This window comes from Sturnus vulgaris, chromosome 23 (genome assembly GCF_052056855.1).
Source record: "Sturnus vulgaris isolate bStuVul1 chromosome 23, bStuVul1.hap1, whole genome shotgun sequence".
Lineage (NCBI taxonomy): Eukaryota > Metazoa > Chordata > Aves > Passeriformes > Sturnidae > Sturnus > Sturnus vulgaris.
The window spans coordinates 4,749,261-4,771,422 of NC_142265.1; the positions used below are offsets into that span (position 1 = coordinate 4,749,261).

The 22,162-nt window shown below is 51.2% G+C and overlaps 1 protein-coding gene across 4 annotated transcripts in view; it reads right to left on the reverse strand.

The window, feature by feature from the left end:
* Positions 1-22,162, reverse strand: part of LOC106857483 (opioid-binding protein/cell adhesion molecule homolog) — a 291,834-nt gene that overhangs the window by 12,327 nt on the left and 257,345 nt on the right. For 2 of the 4 annotated variants that reach the window (XM_014883595.2, XM_014883594.2), the window contains 5 exons: positions 10,927-11,159; positions 1,122-1,247; positions 702-836; positions 505-625; positions 3-154 (listed from right to left, as the gene is read on the reverse strand). In XM_014883595.2, the coding sequence (XP_014739081.1) occupies positions 3-154; positions 505-625; positions 702-836; positions 1,122-1,247; positions 10,927-11,159 (767 nt within the window). Of the gene's footprint in view, positions 1-2; positions 155-504; positions 626-701; positions 849-1,121; positions 1,248-10,926; positions 11,160-22,162 lie in introns of all 4 variants that reach the window. The other 2 variants (XM_088178005.1, XM_014883593.2) reach the window with 1 other exon arrangement.

Consider the following 22,162-nt stretch of genomic DNA (forward strand, 5'->3'; position numbering starts at 1 on the left):
ACCATAGAGGATGATGCTGGCGTTGGTGTTGCCCAGCTTGTTCATGGCCACACACGTGTAGTTGCCGTAGTCCTTCTCCGAGACGTTGAAGAAGGTCAGCGTGGACAGGCGGCCCTTGCTCTCGATCCGCACACCCTCCAGCCCGTTCGCTAACCTGCACAGAAACACGGATAGTGGTGCTGGGAGAACGGGGCTGGGGCTCCCCTCCCTGGGCACCCCTTTGCTTCCCACCAGCCAGCATCACTATGCACCCACATATTCCCCTCCTGGATTTGCACAACTCAGTTTTGAAGACAAACTCTCCATCCCATAACCCAGCCTGACCTCTGTGTCCCATAGCCACCATTCCTGGGAGAAACAACTCTGGGATTTCTTCAGCCTTTAGCTGAGCACCCACCAAAATGAGTTGATCCCAGCCTTCTTCCACACGATGCTCTCAAGCACTGTCACCCCCCTCCACCTGTGGCTGTCCCCCCATCCTCCACTGCCTCTGCAGCCCCTCACCTGGTGTCCTCCTTGAACCACTGGAACTCTGCCACGGGGACGGCCGAAGCCTCGCACTGCAGGATGCCCTTCTGGCCCACCGAGGCGCCCGTGTTCTTGGCGTTGGAGATGTACGGCGGGTCTGTGGAGACATCGTGCTGTGTCACACTGGCCCACGTGCACCCACCCCCCGCCATTCCCCTGTGCCCTGCACTCACAGTTGACAGTAACTTTGACTTTCCTCACGTCCGGGACGGCCACGTCGTTGACGGCGCTGCATTCGTACTCCCCGGACTGCTCCCGAGTGATGCCTGTGATCTCCAGGTACTCGTCCTCACTCACAAAGGTCTGCCCTGGGGGATGTACTGAACGTGTGGCACCATCACTCATGGACACCAACATCAGGAACTTCCCTGTGCCCCTGCCCCAACACCCTCTGCCTGAGCATCTGGCATCCTCTTCACCCAGGAAGAACCTGACAAGCGCCCCCAGCCCCATCCCAGGCCACACCAAAATGTCAGCTCTCTGACTGTGAGTCACCACCCTGACTGTCTCTATGGGGACAACCATGCATCCCATACAGGCCAGGACGGCCCCTCCTCAGACCCAGGAGTTTCATCTACCGAGCAAGGGCTCACCTTTCCCGGAGAGGTGCCTCCACGTGACCGTGGGCTCCGGTCTCCCAAAGGCCAGGCACATGAGGGTCACGCTGCTGCCCTCGTTCACGGTGATGTCCGACGAGATGTTGACAATCTGGGGGGGCACTGTAAGACATAAAGGCCACCAAAGACACCATCAACACACCAGCTTGCCAGGTGCAGCCTTGAGACCTGTCCCATCGTGTGACACTGGTGCCCACTCCACTGCCCTGTCCACTCAGCAATGCCACGTCACCAAACCAGTACCTTGGACCGGAGCTGATCATGGATCTGGGGTGTGGAGGGGTCCACTCAGTGTGCCAGCCCCCCCACTCCATGGCCCAGACCCCGATAACCAGCTCTCGTTATGGCCTGCGACAAGGCTCATATTTTAGCATATTTATTAAAGCTGTTTAAATTACTGAGCGTCTGCTCCTTCAATACCAGCCGGGGTGATTTATATTACTCTATCCCCAGATACTCCATCTAATAAATAACTTGGCAATCTCCGTGCCCATAAATATCCCTGGCCATGGCAAAAAGCAATTAAAGCTCACTTGCCGATGCTGCTTCCTGGTGCTCTGGGCTGTCGGACACAACCCCCTAAAGGGTCTGCTCCCCAGGGAGTCAATGAGGCCATATTTAACAACCCTCCCCAAACGAAACACCATGCCTACAGTGCCAGAAAGGATGCTCTGTGCCCCCTCCCCAAGCACACAACATGCTGAGAATCCAGGTCAAGTGGCATCAGATGCCCAAACCTTGCACCCAGGGCTCTCCTGTAGCACTGGGATTCCAGGATAATCACCTGAAAACCACTGTGGCCAGCACTGGCACTGTCTGCAAGGGAAACTGGGGCTGTCTGGCTCTCCTTGCACCCCAGGGGAGCTCTGCTCACACCCCCAGCGAGGTTCTCCTCTCTCCTGGTGCAGGAGAGGCAGCACTGCAGGATGAGCCATGGCAAAGATGCGGCGCGGGCTCTGCAGCCCTATGGGCTCTGCAAAGCAGTAAATTTCCCAGCAACTTGACACATTAATATAGAAGTACAGTCTGTTATAGCAGAGGGAGATTGTCTGAGTCCTTCAGGGGAAAGCAGCAATCCAAAAATGAAAAGTGTGTGCCGGCAACTGCTGGAAAACGTAGTTAACGCTCGGAGCAGAACCAGCCAACTCCGGCAGTGCAGCCACAATGAGCTCCAGAAGGCTGCAAATGGCCCTTCCTCACTCTGACAAGATGACACTTATCCATAATACCAGCATCCTTGCACCTCTCCCCTCCAGTAACAGCACCTCAAACTGGTACCAGGAACATCTGAAAACTACAAGAACATCCAGGACAAGGCTTCCCACAACTGGGCATTTCTCATCTGCTCCTGAGCCTGCAAACCAGCCCTCCTCGTGAGCAATTTTTGTCCGAGATGACATCACCATCCTTAGTTGTGGATGCTGAGACCTTGGGATGCCACCCCTGCTCCAGATGGCAGCCTGTCTCTTCCTTGTGTGCTTTTGCCTGCAGATGCTGGACTAGAGTGATGGTGTGTGATGCAGAGCATCAGCAAAATCACAGTTATTGTTCTATCTTCGCCCTCCCAGCCGCCTCCAGTTCAAGGCTGAGATCCTTTTCCTGTTCCCTGAGTCCCAAACCACAAGTACAAAATGAGATGCAGAAACTGGTGCTCTGGGCACAGATGTGAGCCTGTCCCCCTCCTGGGCACAGAAATACTTTCATTCCTGTGGAAAAAATTACCACTACCCATAACCACTACAGTCCCCGTGCTCTCATTTGGAAAACCCCAAGCCACACAAACCCACACACGTCAGCCTGAAAGCCCCTCCCTTAGCAAAGGATGCTGACACAGACATGCCAGCAGGTCTCACAGTGGGGAAGTGCATTTCCTGAACATCCAGACACCAGGGGAAGCACGGCCGTGCTTCCACTGCTGCCCTAATCCAATCAGGAATGCCCCTGTGAGCTGGCAGGGACATGCAGTGGAGGGACAACCCTTGGACAGCACGGGGACCCCACTGGGCAGTTCGATAGCCGTGAGTGCGATCGTTACCTATGAAGTTACCAGGACTTGGAGAAGGACATCGAAGGACCTTGATTACATTTTTATAGATCCCACCGACTGTGCTGTCAAGGATAGTGTCTCAAGGACACACTGGTTTGCCACAGGAGGATTTAATCCTATGGGAGGAGCGGGTAGAAACTGAGGCCACTTAGGGATACAGGCAGGGTGAGTTTGGTGGCAAACATGACTGTGTGTATAAAACTAACCTGCAGCCACACCCTGTCAATACCCTGAGATGGGCATGGCCAAGGTATGACTGCCCTGATAAGCACATCCCATTAAAGCTGCCTTGTGTCAAGGTGGTGACAGCTTGGGATGGGTGCTGGGCATGAAGTCCAAAGGCTCTCCCATGCCCCACAGATCCCTCTTGGTCCCCTCCCAGGTCAGGCAGCCCTGCTAATGCCTTGCAGTCCTCCAGCATGATGGTGGGTGCTGTTCCTAGTTTTACCTGCTGACAGCATCCTTTCCCTGAATTACCTTTGATTCTCTACATTTCCCTCCCTCTGCCCTACACAGCTGCAGCGAGAAAAATAGGACAGAACACCATCTCTATCCGCTTTTATCCATAGTCCTTCCTCACAGAAGTCTACAACTACAAGCAAATTGAATAAAGAATAAATCCTGAGGAAGCAACCAGCGGCACAGTCTCACCGGAGCAACGAGCGGCACTCTGAGGGTTTCGTCAGCCCTGCATAATATTAATCACAGAGAAGTTAATGCATAAGGTTTGGTAAGCCAAAAAATACATTTGCACTGTAATTTCTTGTTTGTTCGCAAAGCCGGCGAGAGAAATTGAATGTGAAAGCGATGCCACTAAATTCAATAACAATAAGCCTGTGATTTATCTCCTTCCTTTACCACTCGAGACCTGCACCACCTGATGCGCCAATCCACGCTCTCCGTGGGGAGTGTGCCAGTGTCTGCCACCATCCCTGGGGACTGTGAGGTGCCATCCCTCCCCTCACCTCCCAGACTGGGCCCTGTGGGGCTGGCCATGGGATCACACCCTTGGTGATGCTGCCATGTCCTGTGATGCTCCGTGCAATACTCGGGATATCTGTGGGACTCCCCTCAATATGTTCCATCCTGCCATCTGCTCTGGGCACCCAGGATGGCTTTGCACTTATTGTCCCATCTGGGGGCAAAAGCAACGGGAAAGCTCAGACCTGGTACTAGAAACCTGTGGAGGGAGCAGAAACCATCTCTGAAGAAAAGGCAATATCCCAAGAGAGGCCTTCATAGAAAATGATACCTTAGATAAGAAATTGCTTACTTAGAGTGACTAATACCAAGAAGCATCTCACCCCTCTGTAGACTCCTGCGTTATCTTTCTGTAATTCTAGTAGTCCATTTTTCTCTTAGATAAATGGTTCGTTTTTCCTAAAGTCTTTTGTAGATTGGTTAGTTATAGAATTTCTTAGTTAATTGGTTCAAATACAAAACCCTTAAAACCCATAAAAGTCCCCTTAGAACCCAACCCATTAGATTTGCTGGACAGGACCTCTTTCGTAGAAGAAATAAAGACTCTATGGAATCTCCCCAATGGCATCTCTCGGTCTCTTTCTCTGCAAGCCTGATTTCACAAAAGAGCCAAAAGCCTGACTCCGGGCATGACTTGCAAGTCTACCTTGTTGCCGAGAACTGCCTGGGACTCCAGGAGAAGCTGTCCCTTGCGGGATAACTGACTCTGGCTCGAGCAGGCAGTTTTGGGGTCCAACAAACTCCCTCCGCCAGCAACAGACACCCAAGTGTGAGGAGGCATGGTCAGCGCTGGCAGGGACGCCTCTTCCCTGCTAAACCATGCAGGAAAAAACAGCACCTCGGGAATGGCTGCGTGATCAGTGGCTGCACATGACGCTGACGCACACGGCCGTGTGCAGGCTGACTCATCCCCGGCCGCTCCGGAGCGCCCATCCCTGCCAGAGCCACTCGCCGCCGTGGCCCTGCATTATTTTTAGCTACCAGATCATTACTGCTGCATGCCTCAGAGCGGAGAGCCTGCATGAGCACAGTGGCTGACACATGCAACTGATGTCCCTCCTCCACATCATTAGCTCTTAATCCATTAAAAGAGATCTTTTCCTACACTGCTGGTAAGGGGAGATGACAGATGGGTAACTATGGGCTCTTCAAAACACCAGGCAACAGCCACTTGTCCACCTCTACTTGGGGGACAGGTCCTCGTAGGGACAGCAGAGAGGGACATCTCATCTTCAGAGCTCTGAAGCCTCCATGGACACTGTCACACCTTCTGCCCTGGCACCTCACTTTCCATTCCCTCTCACACACCTCCTATTTTGGGAGATGCGGCGTTCATGCAGCTGCCTCACCTCTCCAGCTGCAGTGTCCAGCTGTGCCCTGTGACAGGTGATGCTGTCACCAGCAGGAAGAGGGACTGTCACCCTAGCAGGGGTCGGATGCCTGCAGGAGATGACACTGCCTCCCTTCCCAGCACCCAGCTGCCTATAGCCCCAGGCATCTCCAGCTCTGCACAAGCCTCCCCGGCACAGGCAGGATGGGGCTGTCAGAGGTGTCACTGTGCAAGGTCTCATTAGCGTACAGAAAGTCAGCACAAAGGAGGCAAATATGCTGAAAGCTCACATTTTGCCTGTGCTTTCCATCTCCTTCACTGATGAGAAGCACAGCAGGAGCCTCCTCCAGTCCCTTGTATCTGCTGAAGGCACCAGCAATATGAGACCTTCCCTAGAACAGCTCCTCTTTGGGGCTGAGGCCCTTAAGTGTGGCACCTGAGAGCCAGCTCCTGGCTGGCAGATGGAAATTGATGTTTTCCCTCTCTCCAACTCGTTGCTTTCGGGGTACAGGAAACCTGACACACAGAATAACCCTGAGCAAATGCACCTCAATGCTCCCATGGGGGAAGTGACTGGGGCAGAACTTGACATTGAGAATTTTAACAACATGTTGCTTCTCGGCAGATGATGATCGTCTCTGATCGAACTGTTCTAGTGACAGCCCAGTCTGAGATGCTCATCTGAGCTGATTTCATTGAGATAATGGATTAAGCACTTGTAAAAGCTCCAGTTTGGTCAACAAAATGATTTTCGTTGTTCAAATTTCCCTGCTAAGCGAGCTGCGTGTCATGGCCTCACTTTTTCTACAGGCACTCCATTTTGGTAATATCTTCCTTTTCCCTTTGCTTGAGGTCTTCAACACCCTCTTTACACAACCTTCCCCGAGTAAAACACTCTCTGTGGGATCCTTTTACAGGAAGGAACACGGCAAAAATGAAATACAGGCACTGAGCACCCTTTGCCAGGCGGAGTCGCCCGACTGCTCGCAGTGCATCCTTTTTCTCCAAGTTTTCATGTTGAGACAGGGAAAGCAATAAAACCGAAACTCACAGTGTTATACCTACTGTGTAACCACCTGTCAGTAAATTTATGAACAATTAGGAAGTGAGAGTGCTTCCCAGGGAGCTATTTGTGCGCGAGCTAAAACGTTCTTTCTGTTCGGAAATATAATGGGGAAACAACTTCACCAGTTCTCCCTCCTCTTCCCCAGTTTTGTTTTTTTGCAGTAATTAATCATCTGTTGCTACTGGTCCCTGTGGCACATCCTGGTGGCTCCTTTTCACCAGTTTCAGGCAGCTTTAGACTGGGAGCCCAAGGATGAGCCCCATCCTGGTCCCTTTCCTGTTCTCCCATCTGGATTTTGGGTTAGCACGTCATGGCAGGCACTTTAGGGACAGTGCTGTTCCCATCTTGGCAGTGCGTGCTGTTTTCTGCCTGCCAGTCTGACTCTTCTCCTTCCAGACCTTCCCCCTCTCCCTGCCCTCACTCCTTCATTACTCTTTCATTTCTCCCCTTTGCTGCCTCCTGCCCTTTTGATGCTCTGGTGTTTTTCTGTGTATGTACGTTTCCTTCTCTTTTTCCTTTGTTCTAGGGTCTCTGGGCTTTTCTTCTCATCCTTTGTTTTTTGGCTTTTTTTCCCCCCCTTTTAGTTGCTTCCTTCTTCAAGCTTTGCTATTCCTTCCAGATTTTCTCTGAGCTGCTTTGTCTTTGAATTCACTGCCACATTGCCCCTGCATCACCTTCATTTGGCCATTTGCACTGTCTTGCCCATCCTCTGCTTCTTCAGGGAGGAAGGAATGCTGACACAGGGGTCTGGCTGCAATTTTCCACCCAGTCTTTTCTCTTTGGAGAAAAATATCTTGATGGAGGGGGGGGCTTGGTGGGGGGGGAGGGGGAGGTGGCCCTCTGAGAGCCTTAAGGAGCCAGTTGTTACCCCAAGAGAAAAATAAAAGCTTCAGTTTGGTTTTGAAACACTCACAGAGGAGCTACATCTGCACTGGTGCTGCTTTGAGAGGTGGCAAGTGAGGCACAGGACCAGCTCCAGGAGAGCATCCCTAGGTGCATTTGGGTAACACACCACACAACCACACCCTGTAAATGAAGGCCATGGCCCTTCAAAACCTGTCCTGGTTCCCAGGGCGAGGAAAGCAGCAAACACCAAGATGGAAAATGAATTGTGACAACCAGAAACAAGAGAAACAATGCCAGCAGCTGGGAGAGGCTTCAGTATGGTGAGTAAGGTTAAGGCAGTACAGGAAAGGTGTCTCTGAGGACATCTGAGAAATACCAATGACCACTGTTAGATAGGGATGGCCAGTACCAACGTTCACCACCAAAATCTCCACCAGAAGGGATCCCAAGCTCACAGCCTCCACCAAAACATGACTTTGAGCTCCACATTTTGGACTGAAGTACACCCTGAAGCAGCCCAAGCCAAGAAGGCAGGGCTGTGTCCTGCCTATGGAATATCACACTCCTCCCACCAAAAACCATCCTGCAGCATGATTCCTTTAAGGTCTTCCGGCTCCTCCTTGCAAGCCTGCACCTCCCAGGAGCTCTCTCCCTTCCCCTTTTTGAGAGGTGGCCTTTGGAGTGCTCACCCCAAAGGCAGGAGGGCTCACCAAGGTCCACCCCACTTCAGCTCCACTCCAGCCTTTACAACAAGAGGAGGACGGGGTGGCTCATTTTCTACTTATATGAGCAAATGCCTCTTCTCTCTGCATCCCAAACTCTCCCCAAACACACCAGCATGCCGTGAGCACCACGTATGTCTCTGAAAGCATCCATCCCTTCATCACGAGGCAGCTCCTGACAAAAAGAGGAAAAGGGAGGCAAAAAAAACCGCTCTGGCTTCCTGCCATCTACGCTCTTATAAACCCTGTTAACGGCTGTTGCAATGAACCAATGCAAGAGACATATTAATAGTGCTACTAAGAGACACATTTACTGTTGACGGCGATTCCCTGGCAGATTTATCGCTGGGTTGCTGGGAGGGAAGGCTGGGCCCCTCAGTAGCACAATTAAAACCCAATTCAACATGGGCACAAAGAATCAATACTCTCTCCGGCCAACTTATAGTTTTGCAAAATACAAATAGAAATTAATTGACCTGAATATAGTTGCTAACTGGTCATTACTCTTTGTTTGCCGTCCTGCTGGCACAGTGAGGGCAACAAACAGAGGACAGACTTAAACCTCAATTTTGAGGCCAGAAACAGGGCTTTGCTCCCATCCCTGTAAAGTGTGTGCTCTGCTTGCAGTAACAGCCAGGACCAAATCCATCTTTGGAAAATCACTCCTTTCCTCTCAGTGCTGAGCAAAGGACTGTGTGTTGTCCACCCTCACAGAAAGCACAATTTAGCCACCAAGGAACTGCAGTGGAGCTGTATGATACAATGGCTTGGGTTAGAAGTGACCTTAAAGATCATTTCATTCCACCCCCCTGCCATGGGCAGGGACACCTTTCACTAGACCAGGTTACCCCAAACCCTGCCCAGCCTGACCTTGGACACTTCCAGGGATGGGGCAGCCACAGCTTCTCTGGGAAACCTGTGCCAGGGCCTCACCACCCTCACAGGAGGGAATTTCTTCTTTCAGTCTGAACCCATTATTCCTCTTAACTACAATTCCTGATGAAGAGTCTCTCTCGACTTCCTTGTAGGCTCCTTCAGATACTGGATGGCTGCTATGGCATCTCCATACAAATGTCTCTTCCTCAGACTGGGAATAGAGCACAGGAGGATTTGCCTCTCTCTCACCACCATCAAAGGCACCTACAGATGGATTTTCTCAGCTGGGCAAACCGTGTGGTTTGAGCTTAACATGTTGAAAGGGAAGTACAGACGCTGCTCAGCATGGACCACTTGACCTGTGCCTGCACCCCCAGTTCCTCTCGTGCATCCCTCCAGCAGTGCAGAAGTGACACTGCTGAGAACCACAGTCATCGCTGCTTGGGAGCAATTCAGCAAGACTTGCTCACACCAGGAAAAAAAACTTCCCCCAGCACGGTTAGGAATGCCTCACCACAAGACCATCGCTCTGGGTCTCACCTTCACTGCCCAGGCCTGGCAAGTGCCTGCATCACCCTGAAAAAGGGGTGAAGGCAGCGGGTGCTGAGCATCACAGCCAGTTCACCTGATTTCATGAGGTGCAGAGCACTCAGATACTTCAGCGGTGTTGACTGGATGGATTAGCACGATTAGAGAGCAGACAGGATAAACAGATTAAACCTCACAGATGGACAGCTCGCACACAACTCAAAAAGGAGGAGAGGGACAGCTCTGAACAAGAGGATGGAGAGATGCTTCCAGTGGATTTCTACTCCCCTCCTCCCGAGGTGAGCACTCCCCTTCTTCACCACAGCCTGGTGCACACAATCCAGGGCTTCCCAACACTCTCCCACAACCACCAGGCAGGAAAACCTGTTGGATAGGTGACCACAATCAACCCCTGCCTCTAGCCAATGAGAAGGGTACATAAATACATACATAACACTGTTGGGGGCTTCTCAGAGACGCATCGAGGTTGAGAAAGTTTTCAGATTTGCTCATTGCAAAATCAATACCCATCAGCTGTTTGAAATTAAAGGAAAGATTAGGTCCTGGTTTTATACACGCTTTATTGTATTCCGAGAGCTTTCTACTCAGCCAAATAAATCTTCTTTAAGAGGATTAGGAAACTTTCATTATCTTTATCTAACCTGAACTAACACTAACTCTGAAAAATTAATCTAGAGACCGGACAAAAGCCAGTAGCTGGTGCAAAGCCACAAGAATCTAGAGGCAGCATCCATTGGAGTGTTACTGGCCCCTCTGATCTGTCAGCACCTGGATCCCCCCCATCAGAACAACCTCAGGACACTGCTTTGCAGCCCAACAGTATCTGCCATATTAATACAATTGCATATGAAGCCCTGTGCCAGGAGTCCTTCATGGCCCCATAGTGACTTCAACCTCTCTCCCAAAGCCATGGAGCCTTGTGCTGTTGGGATCTGCTCCTCTGTGCCTGGCAGCACATTGCTTTTGGCTCTCCTGAAGCATCTTTGAATGTGTGCTTGGGCACCTTACTAATGAATCCCTCTTGGAGCAAGCTGAGCAACATGGTTCCAAGCACTGGAGACAGGTCAAATTCACAGCAGGGGATAGGCAAAGGGGGAATATAGAAGAGCTCAGCAGCCCCACTGCCAGTTCTCAGGTGTCCTCTGCCCCATGTCACGACTGTACAACACAGCAAGCTGAGACAATGCAAGTTCATCTCCTCCCTGGCACAGTGTCCACACCACCATTCCCATGCCATGCAATCTCTGAAGCAATTAATGCCAGTTCCAACTCCACTACCAAGAGGGCCTCCAAACCCTTCCCAAGTCCAGGCAGCCTTCCAGATCAAACCATCCAGCAACAGCATGAAGCACATTCAGACCTACCTTGCACGATGAGATGGACACGTGAAGTCTTGGGGTGATTGTCTGTCTGTACAGAGCAGGTGTAAGGGCCCTCATCATAAATGTCCACGTTGTGTATCTTGATGCTGTACTGGGTCTTGGTGTTGGACAGGATGACCACACGGTTGTCTATAGACCACTTGTCATTGCCGGCATACAGGATGGTGCTGCGGTTCAGCCACGCTACCCGCGTGACCCGGTCATCCACAGTACACCTGCAGGGGACACACAGAGGGTCACACACCTGGAACAGGACACACACAGAACATCCCGGGTCCCAAAAAGGGATGGGAGCAGGATGGGAGTGTGGCTCCTCAGCTCCTCATGCTGTGGCTGTGCTCCCTATTTCCACATCCCCCCATCATGTGAGATTTCACATGAACTGTGGCTTCGCCAGAAATAAAACCTCCCTTTTTCTTTTACACACAACTAGGGAACCACAGACAAAACTCCCATTGTTTGACCTCTGCAAGCCAGGCAAACCATCTCTATCCCCCTTCTCTCACACATCCACAGCCCCCCTTGCCTTCGCTGTGCACTGAGAATTCCAGATGAAGCTGTAAAATGTGCTGACAGTTCAGCTTGTCGGCATGGCCCTCGAGCCATCCCCAGGGTGATAAACACCCCCACTGCTGGGGACAGGGGCCACAGCACATGCACAGAGAGAGAAGAAGAAGAGAAACAGCCGGAGACAGCCAAGCCAGCACACAGGGAAGGGAAGGGGACATTTGGATAAGCAGCTGTAAATCCTACAAGTGCCTTGAAAACACAACACGGTCGTTTCCATTATTTATTTCCTGCCTGGCTCCCACCCTCCCCGCTCAGAGACGTGCAGGAGCTCGGCAGCTCTGGTCCACAGCGCTGAGTTACACTTGGCAAAGAATGGGATGGGGGGGAAGGGAATTCAAATGTTCCTGGAAAACATGGCTTTTTCGTGCTCTTCGATAGATTCTTCTCCATCTATTTACTTCTGGCCACCTCTGCTGCCACCATGGTATCTGCAGCAAAAGCTCTGAGCGTTTGGTTAAATTAAGAGCCCAGCATCTCCTGGGAGCTTCACCTTGGCCACCTGAGGACCAGGCTAGGGAAGCCTTCTCTTGGCATAAAAAATAAACAACGGGAAAATCAAGCTAGACGTGAGCTAGTGCTGCAGTGACAGAGCTGCTGCAGCTTTGTGCAGCCAAGATCATAGGAAAAGGCACCTACAGTCAATCAAGAAACTCGTGCGAGTCCCTCTCCACATGCCTGTAAATTCAGAGAGGGGCTGGGAGGCTGTTCCTGTCCTCGTCCCCACTGCAGTGCCTCTCCTGCCCAGGCTCCAGGGGTGTTATATACCTCCCTTGCTGAGATTGCAGAGCGTCACCTCGATCGAGATTATTAATCGGGCGCAGGGAAGGGGCGATACTTGGCATGTTTGAGGGTCCCCTCGGGGTGCTCGGTTCAGAGGAACGAGCCATATATTCTGCTGCAAACAAGTAATTTTCCCCTTGCAGGAGCTGTACGTCTCTGCCAGCCACATCACGTAGGGATGCCCGGAAAGACGGATGGCCCTCCACGCCAGCCACGGCACCGCCGGCACGAGGGGAGCCTGCCTGGTGTCAGACATGCCCTGGCACCAGCTCGGCTCTGCCAGACCATGGCAGAAGGCATTGTCCTTGTCGGGAAGCCGAGCCCTCTCTTCCTTCAAATTAACTGGGGGAGAGCTAAGCACAGCCGAGTTAAGTTCGGCCCTGGGGGATTCCAGTCTAGTGGACTATTACTGCTGTCTCACTTCATTATAATGAATAATAAAGAGATACTTACACACGGCTTCTGTAAATTATTCATTGCGTGCACTGAAAAATCAGGGCAGCAATATGTAAAACAGACAACTTGCATGTCTGCGCTCATATAAATATCCAGACTACAGCCCTGCGAGGTACTCTCGGGTCCCCTCATTAGGGGTGAAGCACAAGGACTCGGGTTTGAAGTGACAGGGATGAGACGCTCCTGCTGGCACTGAGTGCGTTCGACTGCTGCTGCCCAGCTTTGGCTGGTGAATATGGGATGTGCTTCCCGAGGAGATCTGGGACCAGGCCAGGACACCTGAGAAGTGGGGTGGCTCATTCTGCATTTACAGCTCACATTTACATCTCAAAAGTTGCACTTGCACAAGCACCCAGGGCAAAGACAGCATCACCCTCCTTTGTCTGTGGTGCTGGCGACTGGTACTGCCCTCAAAACCACTTGGAACGAGCAGGCAGCAGCAACTTGGAGACCTCTGTAACAAACCCGTGCCAAGAGCAAGGAGGCGGAGGCTCCTCCTTCCCATCCCTCCAGCCCACTCCTGAGTCACTGCCACTCAATAGCTAATTTAGGACCAAGTCCCTTCGGCTTTGTGCAGCATCATGCTCCTCTCCACAGGAGTCCAGACTGTCCCCTGCAGCTACAGACAACCAGACAAACCAGCCTCCTTAAAAAAAACAGCCCTCCTGCGCCATCTGGGAATGTGTCAGAACCACCACCAGCAGAAAAGCCCCATCCATCAGCTGGTACAGAGCACACGGCACTCCTGGAGGCACCTTCTCAGCTGACCCCACCTTCCCACCGCCAGTTTTCATGCCCAGGCAATTGGCACTACAAAGAGAATACCGACGGATACCCTGGCGCTAGAAACACCTCATCAGCTTCTTTACCTGTCTGGGAAAGTGATCTCCATTAGCTGCTAAGCTGATGGCACTCAGTTGTCTGCTGAGCCGTCTTTGTTCCCCATTTCCAATTGACCAGGATTATGATAATGTCTCCAGTAAGCAAACAGGTAAAGAGACTTCTGCAAAGTGTTTAGATAAAGCAGACAAGCTCTGACAAAGCTGGATAATAAAGCAGGCCAGGAGGTTTTCCCTTGAAGGGATCTAATTAAAACCAAAGACAAACCCCCATTAACAGTTTCCTGAAGGCACTGTATCCATCTCCAGAAACTGCCTTACCAGTCCAGAAGGGACAAAAGACAATAAAGCGTCTGTCACATGGGAGGGAAATAAACTTATCCTGGCTCTGCAGTTCACCTGCAGAAAGCCCATCAGCAAGGCAGGGGGAATATCTCAGGAATTGTATCATCAGCCCCCAGCATACGCTGCATCCCAGCTCCCCCACATCCCTGCTTTGTGCAACGTGACCTGTCCCATCCACTCCTCTGTCTCTGAATCCCACTTACACCCTCCCTGCCTTTGAGCAGAGACTTTTCACCATCTGTAACCCTTCAGCTGCCTCCAACCACTGCTGCTCTCCTCCAGTGTGGCTGGGGAGCGTTGGTGCCGGGCTTTGCAGGAGCTCTGGCCCCCACAGTGTTCACAATGATACATGTGGGCTCTCTAAAGCTTCATTTCCTGAGACCCATACTGATCCCGTGACTCTGCGGGAGGATGAGAGCTGCTGTAGGGATCCCAGAGCTCCACCAGAGACGAGGGCGATGAACCTGAACGCAGCAGCGTGAGAAGATGCATGAGGGTGGGAGCTGGGGGCACTGGCACTGTGCTGCTTCCCCTCTAATTGCCCCCATTCCTCATTCTTAAATGCTAATTTTGAAGTTTGCCGTGGAATTATTTCACTTACTGTCAACAATACAGATAGCTCCACTGACATGCTCTTTGTGTTCGGTGGCACACAGTGCCTGTCCCCCTCCTCCTGCACCTATTAGGAGAGACCCCACATGGCTCCCACAGCAGGCTCCTTCCCAGCCCCATCAATGACACTGACAGTGCCTCTTTTACATGTGGGTTGAGCCGTAACACCCTCCACCTTCATCCCCTGCCTTCTCTGGCCACGTCACAGACCTTTCCTGCACTGCTGACTCAGCTGAGCATGAGGGAGAAGCCTGGGGCTGCCCTCAACACCTCCACCATGGTGAGGGAAATACTGTGTTCAGAGTCAGCACAAGTTTTCTGCCATTAATTTGGAGGGATAAACAGCACACAGAGTTGGAAGCATACAGGAAAAACTTTCTCCATGGATGCCAAATATTCTGAGGAATGGGATGCATGCATGGAGTCCCAAAACGTTGACGCACATCCTAAGAAATCCAGGGGACATGTCCGTACCTGAAAAGCCAAGACCACCTGTCTGTGCCAAAAGGTAGGGGGATGGATCAACCCAAATTTGTTGTCCAAACCTGTTTGGGCACATGATGGGATTTTTGGGGTTGTCTAGTGAAGAGCCAGGACACGGATTTGATGATCCTTGTGTGTCTCTTCCAGCCAAAGATATTTGATGATTTTAGGATTCAAATCTCTCCTGTTTCCTTGTTCAAACCAACAATGCTCTACTTTTAAACTCCTCTATGGCCCTTCAACCCCAAACTGCTTCTCTCTCCTGTAGGTAACGTGTCTCGTCAGGATGACAAATGGAGATGCCAAAACCAGTTGCAAACTTGCCAGCTGACCCAGTTTTCAGCGGCTAAAATAGCTCATCCAGATCGGGAGTGAAGCCCCTCGACAGCAACCAGGTGATGCTTCACCTAGGGAAGCCGCCAACCAAAAATATCTGTCACAGGGGCAGAACAAACACCCTTGTCTTTGAGAAGAAATTGTTAATTACATTTGCCAGAGACCCCTAATGGGATTTCTCCTGCACTTCCAATATTCAACCCAGTTACACAGTTAAGGGGCACCGGATGTTTTTTATCCTGGGCGGCTGGAGCAAAGGCAGAGGAGATTTATTTGTAATCATCGGAAATAAACACATTTCCTCAGAAGTAAACACAAAAGAACAGAACCTGGCTGTGCTCCCACTTCGTTCAAGATGCAAATGAGAAGCAGGCCATCAAAACACAGCGGCTCCTCTAATCCTCACCCAACAATGCAACTCAGCCACATTATCTGCAGGGACAATGGCATCTGTGCCATGTGACTGCAGGTCTGACACGGCAGCTCCTGAGGGCAGGACTGCGCCTCCTGAGCTTCCTTCACTGCCTTCCATGCTGTAAATTCTGGGGTGAAGGGCACGAGGCACTTTGTCTTTCATCATGGTCCTGCCCACTGGCACTTTGTCTCTGGAGTGTGAGGCACACACAGTGTCCCTTCTCCTCTCTCTCCCTCATTCATCCATGGCTGGATGTGGAGTGCACAGCCCTATGCCATCCCCACATCACCCCAGCACCCCGAGGACAGAGGGCACACGGGATGCACCACATGGCTTCACCCAGCACTACCACTTCCCATCCAGCCTTCAACAATCACTCAGCAAGTCCCAATCCATCATCACACCCATACCCCCCGTGAGAAAACAAGGAGCATGGGATGTACAAGAGCTTGGCCAGCCCAAACCGTTCTCATTTTCTCTGTAATATTCCTCCTTCCCCACTGTACACCACTCAGCCACTGCCTCCCACAAATCCACACACAACTGGCTCTCACTCTGCAAGTTTAATTAATTGCCTGGCCCCACTGCTACCACTCGGATTCCCCAAGCGCTCCCAGTGCTGTTCAAACACACTCCAGGCCACTGGAAAACCTGTTCTTTGTCAACAACCCCCTACTCGAAGTCCTCCAAGGGCTATGGGACCCTTCTGCTCTCTCCAGGGGCTCGGGGCTTTCCAAGGGAGGGTTTGTCCCTCGTGGTTTCCCTGCAGTGGCAGTTTGCCCACCAGCAGGCACCAGAATAGAAGCTGCTCCCCATGAAAAATCAAAGCCCAAATTGATACATTAGCGACTGCTAAATATAAAATATCCATCTGCAAAGATAATAAGGCTGTGAGGGCAGAGGCTGTCGAGTTGCTCCATTTCAGATAGTTTAATGGTGTTTTGGTCCATGACTGCAGCTCCCAGACATTAGAATGATAACAAGATGATGAGGAGGGCGGGAGCCGTCTGCGCCAGGCATCAGAAGTCAAGACAATGTTCACTACGCAGCCCCTGAGGGGTCCGTGTCACACAAGACACTCGCTGCTCTGCACCCAGCATTTGCAAGGCTCTGGGTGGCCTCTGTGGCAACCCAGGGCATGCAAAGACTGAGCCTGGTGCTGGGTCGCTGCCAAGCTTGAGCTGATATTAATTCTGGGAGGGAGGAGGTCCGAGCCCCATGGAGTCAGGGGTGGACCTGGGTACCACTGCAGGTGGCACAGAGTGATGCTAAAGCTGATACAGGCAGAGCTGTGCTGCAGGTGGCTTATAAAGCAACCATAGTTTGAAGAGAGGAGGGATGCCCAGTGAGGAGAGCTGCTGCACTGTGCCCCCACTGACAGATCACTTCTTCTCCCCAAAGCCATCCACGGGATTTTCTGAATTAATGCTCCGCATCAAGCAAATCCAGAAACAGTCAGCTTTGTTAAAGTGAGCCAGGCTTTCCCTGCAGTTTGTAAAGCCCTTCTTTCACTCCTCATTGCTTTTGCTTCCAGCTTCTGGGGACACAGCTCACCCTGACAACATCATTAGCAAGGAGGAGGGCTGGATGAGGCCAGGTGCTCAGGTACATTTCTCCCAGCTCCCACTGGACTTTCCCTTGTTTCTGACACAACAATGCATCAATATCCATGTCCACGTGCCACATCACATGGATTCTCCCCTCCATGTGATAAGGGAAGGTCAGAAGGCATTAGCCTAAGCCCCAACAGCTGACAGCTGTTATTAGCTCAGGGGAAATCTTCATAAGGAAATATGAGGTGGCAGCAAAAGAAATAAAGCAGAAGGCCTTTGGATAGAGCAAATCAATGGGAATGTTTATAGAGCAGGTGGCACATAAATGCTTCCATCAGAGTCAGTCGATGCTGGCGGCCACACCTCATCTCCCAAAGACAGAGATGAAAATGAAGGCACCAAGCAGGGGCAGCCAGGCCAGGAAAACCACAGAAACTGAAAGAAGTACAGAGAAGCATCTTTCCCTGCCCAAAATGCACCTGAATGATTGCACTTTCTCCGTAACAGAGGAACAGATTTCAAACTTCTCCATGGTCACTTGGCCATCCTGTGGTTAAAAGAAGGCTGGGACATCTTCCCAGCTCCTCTCCAAATAGCATTTACCATCAAGGCACCTGTCCTAGCAAACGTGGGCAGACAGCTGTTTTCTCACCAGGAAAGCCAAATTCCCCTGTCCCTACATCAAGCCCTGCCCTACATCCTGGCAGGGGAAAACCCAACGAGAGACACCACCAAATGCTATCAGCACCCTTCAAGGTGCTGATTAAGGGACACATCCTGGAGATTCCCCTGCTCTCTGCCGGCGTCTGCAGAGCCCCCTGCTCAATCAGAGCCTGTACCCTGCCTAAATCAGCGCTAATCTCACACAATGCAGCACCTGCAACCGGCTGATTTCCAGTGTTCTTCAATCAAAAGAAGCAAAGAAAACACTGAGTTCATCGCTAGCAGAGCTGAGCAGTTGAGAACCTCGAGTCCTCCACGCCTGTGCTGGGGTTGTAGGGTTGGATTTTTTTCCTTGCTATTGCTTTTTTTGCCAGGTTTTTTCACTCATCTGCCCAGGCAGGGAGAGAGAAGAATAACTTTGGCTGTCACAGCTGGACACGCAGTTAAGTGGCAATAATTAGCGTGTGGCAACATGAGGCTCTGACCGCTCTGATTCAGCCATCCTGATGGGGCTGGTGACTGTCTCCATCTCAGCTGGATAAGGGGGACACTTTCAACCCAGGAGGATGTGGCTGTGGCTCTGGCAGCATCCCACAGTTGCAAAAGAAGAAAGGTTGCTGGCAGGCTCATTAAAATCAAGGCACACCCATGAGGGAAGGAGCTGGAGCAAAATAAGCTGGAGCAAAACTATCAGACACTTATCCCTACATTGCAAGGAGGGGAAATCGGTCTGAAGCCACCCCAGTGCAGGATGGGGTGGCATTGTCACCACAAAAGGGGTTCCTGGAGGAAACAAAAGCATGTAGGAAAATAGGAAAGCCATCCATGCCTCCATCACATGTGGGCCTCACGCTCTTGGTCTGTCTACCTGGCCACACCAACCTCCCCAAAAGCTGGGCGGAAATCAAACCTCTTCTCACATCCTGCCGTTTGATTACCACCAAAAATATATTTGTCATGAGATGCCCACCACTATCTCTGTGGCTCTTAAGGGTAATGGAGAGGTTTCAGTCTTTGGAGGATAAGTCTCAAGCTCTTGGCTGCTTGCCTGGGAGGATTATTTTACATCAGGTTGAGTTCTGTAGTAATTATCTTCAAAACAGCTGGACTGCTGGATAAACTCGCTGTATCTTAATGCACAATACGGGAGCAAACGCAGGGAATTAAACTGCAATTCCAGACAGATTGATGGAAAAACCTCTCGCTGGTGTTTCAGAGGCCGAGGCTCAGGGCTCCTCACATGTTAGGGGTGGGGAGGCATTTGCTCATTTGAAATCAATTCCAACTTCCCCAGAGACAGAACGGAGGGGGAAAGAGATGCCGGATGAAGATGTTTTACCCTCAAGCTTTCAGTGAAGAAAAAAAGCACTGTTTTCCTGACCTCATGAGTGGAAAATGAAGCAGTATTTGATCCAGGCTGGACAGCTTGATATTCCACACAACCCCGAGACTTCCATAAAAGCTCCAGCATTCCAAGGTCTTGACTCCACACTGTGCCATTCACTGTGGTGCCAGCAGGCAGGGAAAGCTGAGGGGCAAATCAGCTCACTCCATCCACACTCCTCCCGGAAAAAAAAAAAACACTTTTGTGGATTGGTTTAAATGCAAAACCAGCACACCCTCATACCTGGAAGTCACTCCCAGTGCCTACTGTATCTCATCCCAAGAGGATGAAGGGGCTGACAGATGGACAAACCAGCTCTCAGACTGATCCACCAGCATGAATCAAAAGGGAAAAAAATCTGGTTCGTTCACTGTTGTGCTGCCACAAGATCTAGGTGCAAAATCCTTGCAGACAGAATTAATAACCTCTAAAAAGAGGGAAATTCTGCCACTGGAGAGTGAAGCTGTATTTCATAGTGAACACCATAAAGCTCTCCTGCCAAACACGAGATCTGTAAACGACCTGGGTGAGCCATCAGCTCAGGAATATAATTGCCAATTTACAGGAATTTCACCAGCAATTAGGCAAAATAAAATAACCCACAAGAGGAAATCCTTTGCTCGCTGCTCCCACGCCTCCCTGACCCATCTGATTTCCACCCACCACTGCTCTGCTGGGATGAGGGTTGGATGCTTCAGGCACTAAGGAGCCAGGTGATAGACAGCTCCACGAAGATGAAGAAGTCATCTCCAGTGCCAGATAAAGAAGTTGTCATCAGTGTGAGATGACAACAGACACTCCTGGGCACCAGCCAGATGAAGACCTCTCCTGCTGGTACCTCTTCTCCGAGCATCCCTGAGAACCAGGAGCCTGATCTCAGTAACCCCAGGGGCCAAACAACTGCATGCAATTAGGGGGTTTATTTGTTTGAGTTGCACGTGAATATCCCAAATTACATTATCAGATCATAGTCCTGCTTCTGATTTATTCCTTCTTTGTTCTTCAAGTCTTCGTACATCTAAGCAATTAACCTCTCAAAGAGCTGGAGAACACATAATTATCCTCATTTGTCTAAACGTCACCAAGATGGCTGCCTTTCAATTAACCTTCTGGGAATGGAGGGAAGTTGGAGTGATACAGTGATCATTTCCAACTTCAGCTTAGGCTGCTGCTTTTTTTTCCCCCTTAAAGTAATTTAATTGAAATATTCAGATGATAAAATATAGCCAGATAACTGTTACTGCAGGTAACGGGATCAAGAGGGGGCTTGCAATCGAAAAAGAAGTCAAATGAGGTACAGTAATATTATATCAATACGTGGCACTTCCATCTAAAAATATCAAAGCACTTTGTGCTTATTAATGAAGGGAGCATTTCACACTCCCCTGCCAGGCTGAGACTTACGTCACTTCAATATGTCACTGCTATCAATAGGGAAACTGAGGCAGGGATTGCTCTGGCACCTGGGAGTTTGCAGAGTCAATCCCTATGCAGCCAGGAGCTTCCCAAGAGCATCCTCTCATCAACCCCTCTCCTACCCTAGGAGGAACTGTCTCCTTCATGAAGTCAGCACGGGAGATGCGGTGATGGCCAAGCTGCTTTAGCTTTTATTTATTTTAATAATAATAATAACACCCCCCGTTCTGCTGAGCCAGTGTCTGCCACGCCAGCGAGCGAGGGAGCCGTTCCCACCCATGGCCTCGCTAATAAATATGCATCATTCCCACCGGGAAGTGCCGGGTCAAGCTTTGCACCCGCACGAAGCACGACACCAGCACCGTCTGGCACGGGCGAGCAATATTTATACACACCCCCGCTCATAAATACACAGGAAAAATAAACAAGCCAGCTCTGAAGTTCAGCGCATCTCCTCCTTGACAAGCGTGGCTCCTCAATTCCCCGCGGCGCCACGGCTCCGCTCCCGCTGTGAAATTGAGCTCTCCAAAAAGCAATTTGGGCTCCGGCACTGCTCCCAGCCCTGTTCGGTGCCTCCTGCCCCAGCAGCACCGAGGTGGCTGTGGCAGGACCAGCTCTCGCACTCCCTGCGCACGCAGCGGGATGGGGAAGGCTGGACCGAGCTCCCAGCGAAGGGAAACCAAGGCACAGGGATGGCCAGGACTCATTCCCTGCATCCTTCCCTCCCAGCCTGACGTGCAGATCAGTCCTTCAGCACCAGGCAGCCACTCTGCTGATCCGTGCAGCCGAGCGGGGAGGAAAGGACGTGGGAATCCAGGAGGGTCCCCACTGGGGACACCACAAACCCGCGTCGCTCCCGGTGCATTCAACCGGAGACGAGAGGCGAGGGTAACACAATAGCCACCGAGTTTATTCTCGGCACAGGCTGGCGGCGACATAATTAAAATGCAGGTCGGAGTCAAGGGACCTTCCGATAAATCTTTGCTTTGGGCTCTTGGGCTTGACAGGAAGCCTATACCTGGCGCGGGGAGCACAGACCGAGGGGGAGGCACGGATAAAGGCTCTGCTTTATGGACGGCCATTTTAATGTTTCGTTTGAGTAATGGGCCTTGCAAATTAGCACCCCGGCGGCCTGAAATACATATTTTTCCAAGGACACGCAGGCTCCTGATCCGACAGGTGATGTGGGCAAAGAAGCCCTGAGGGCAGCTGCGATCGCAGCTCTTTGTGGCTGCAGTCATATTCTATCCCAGCTGGGATGATGAAGAAGAAAACAGAGAGCTTAGAGGGGGAATCCGGAGGCTGGGGAAGGAAATGGAGCAGAAAACGACCCTGTGCGAGACCAGCGAGGGGCTGATGAGCGGCA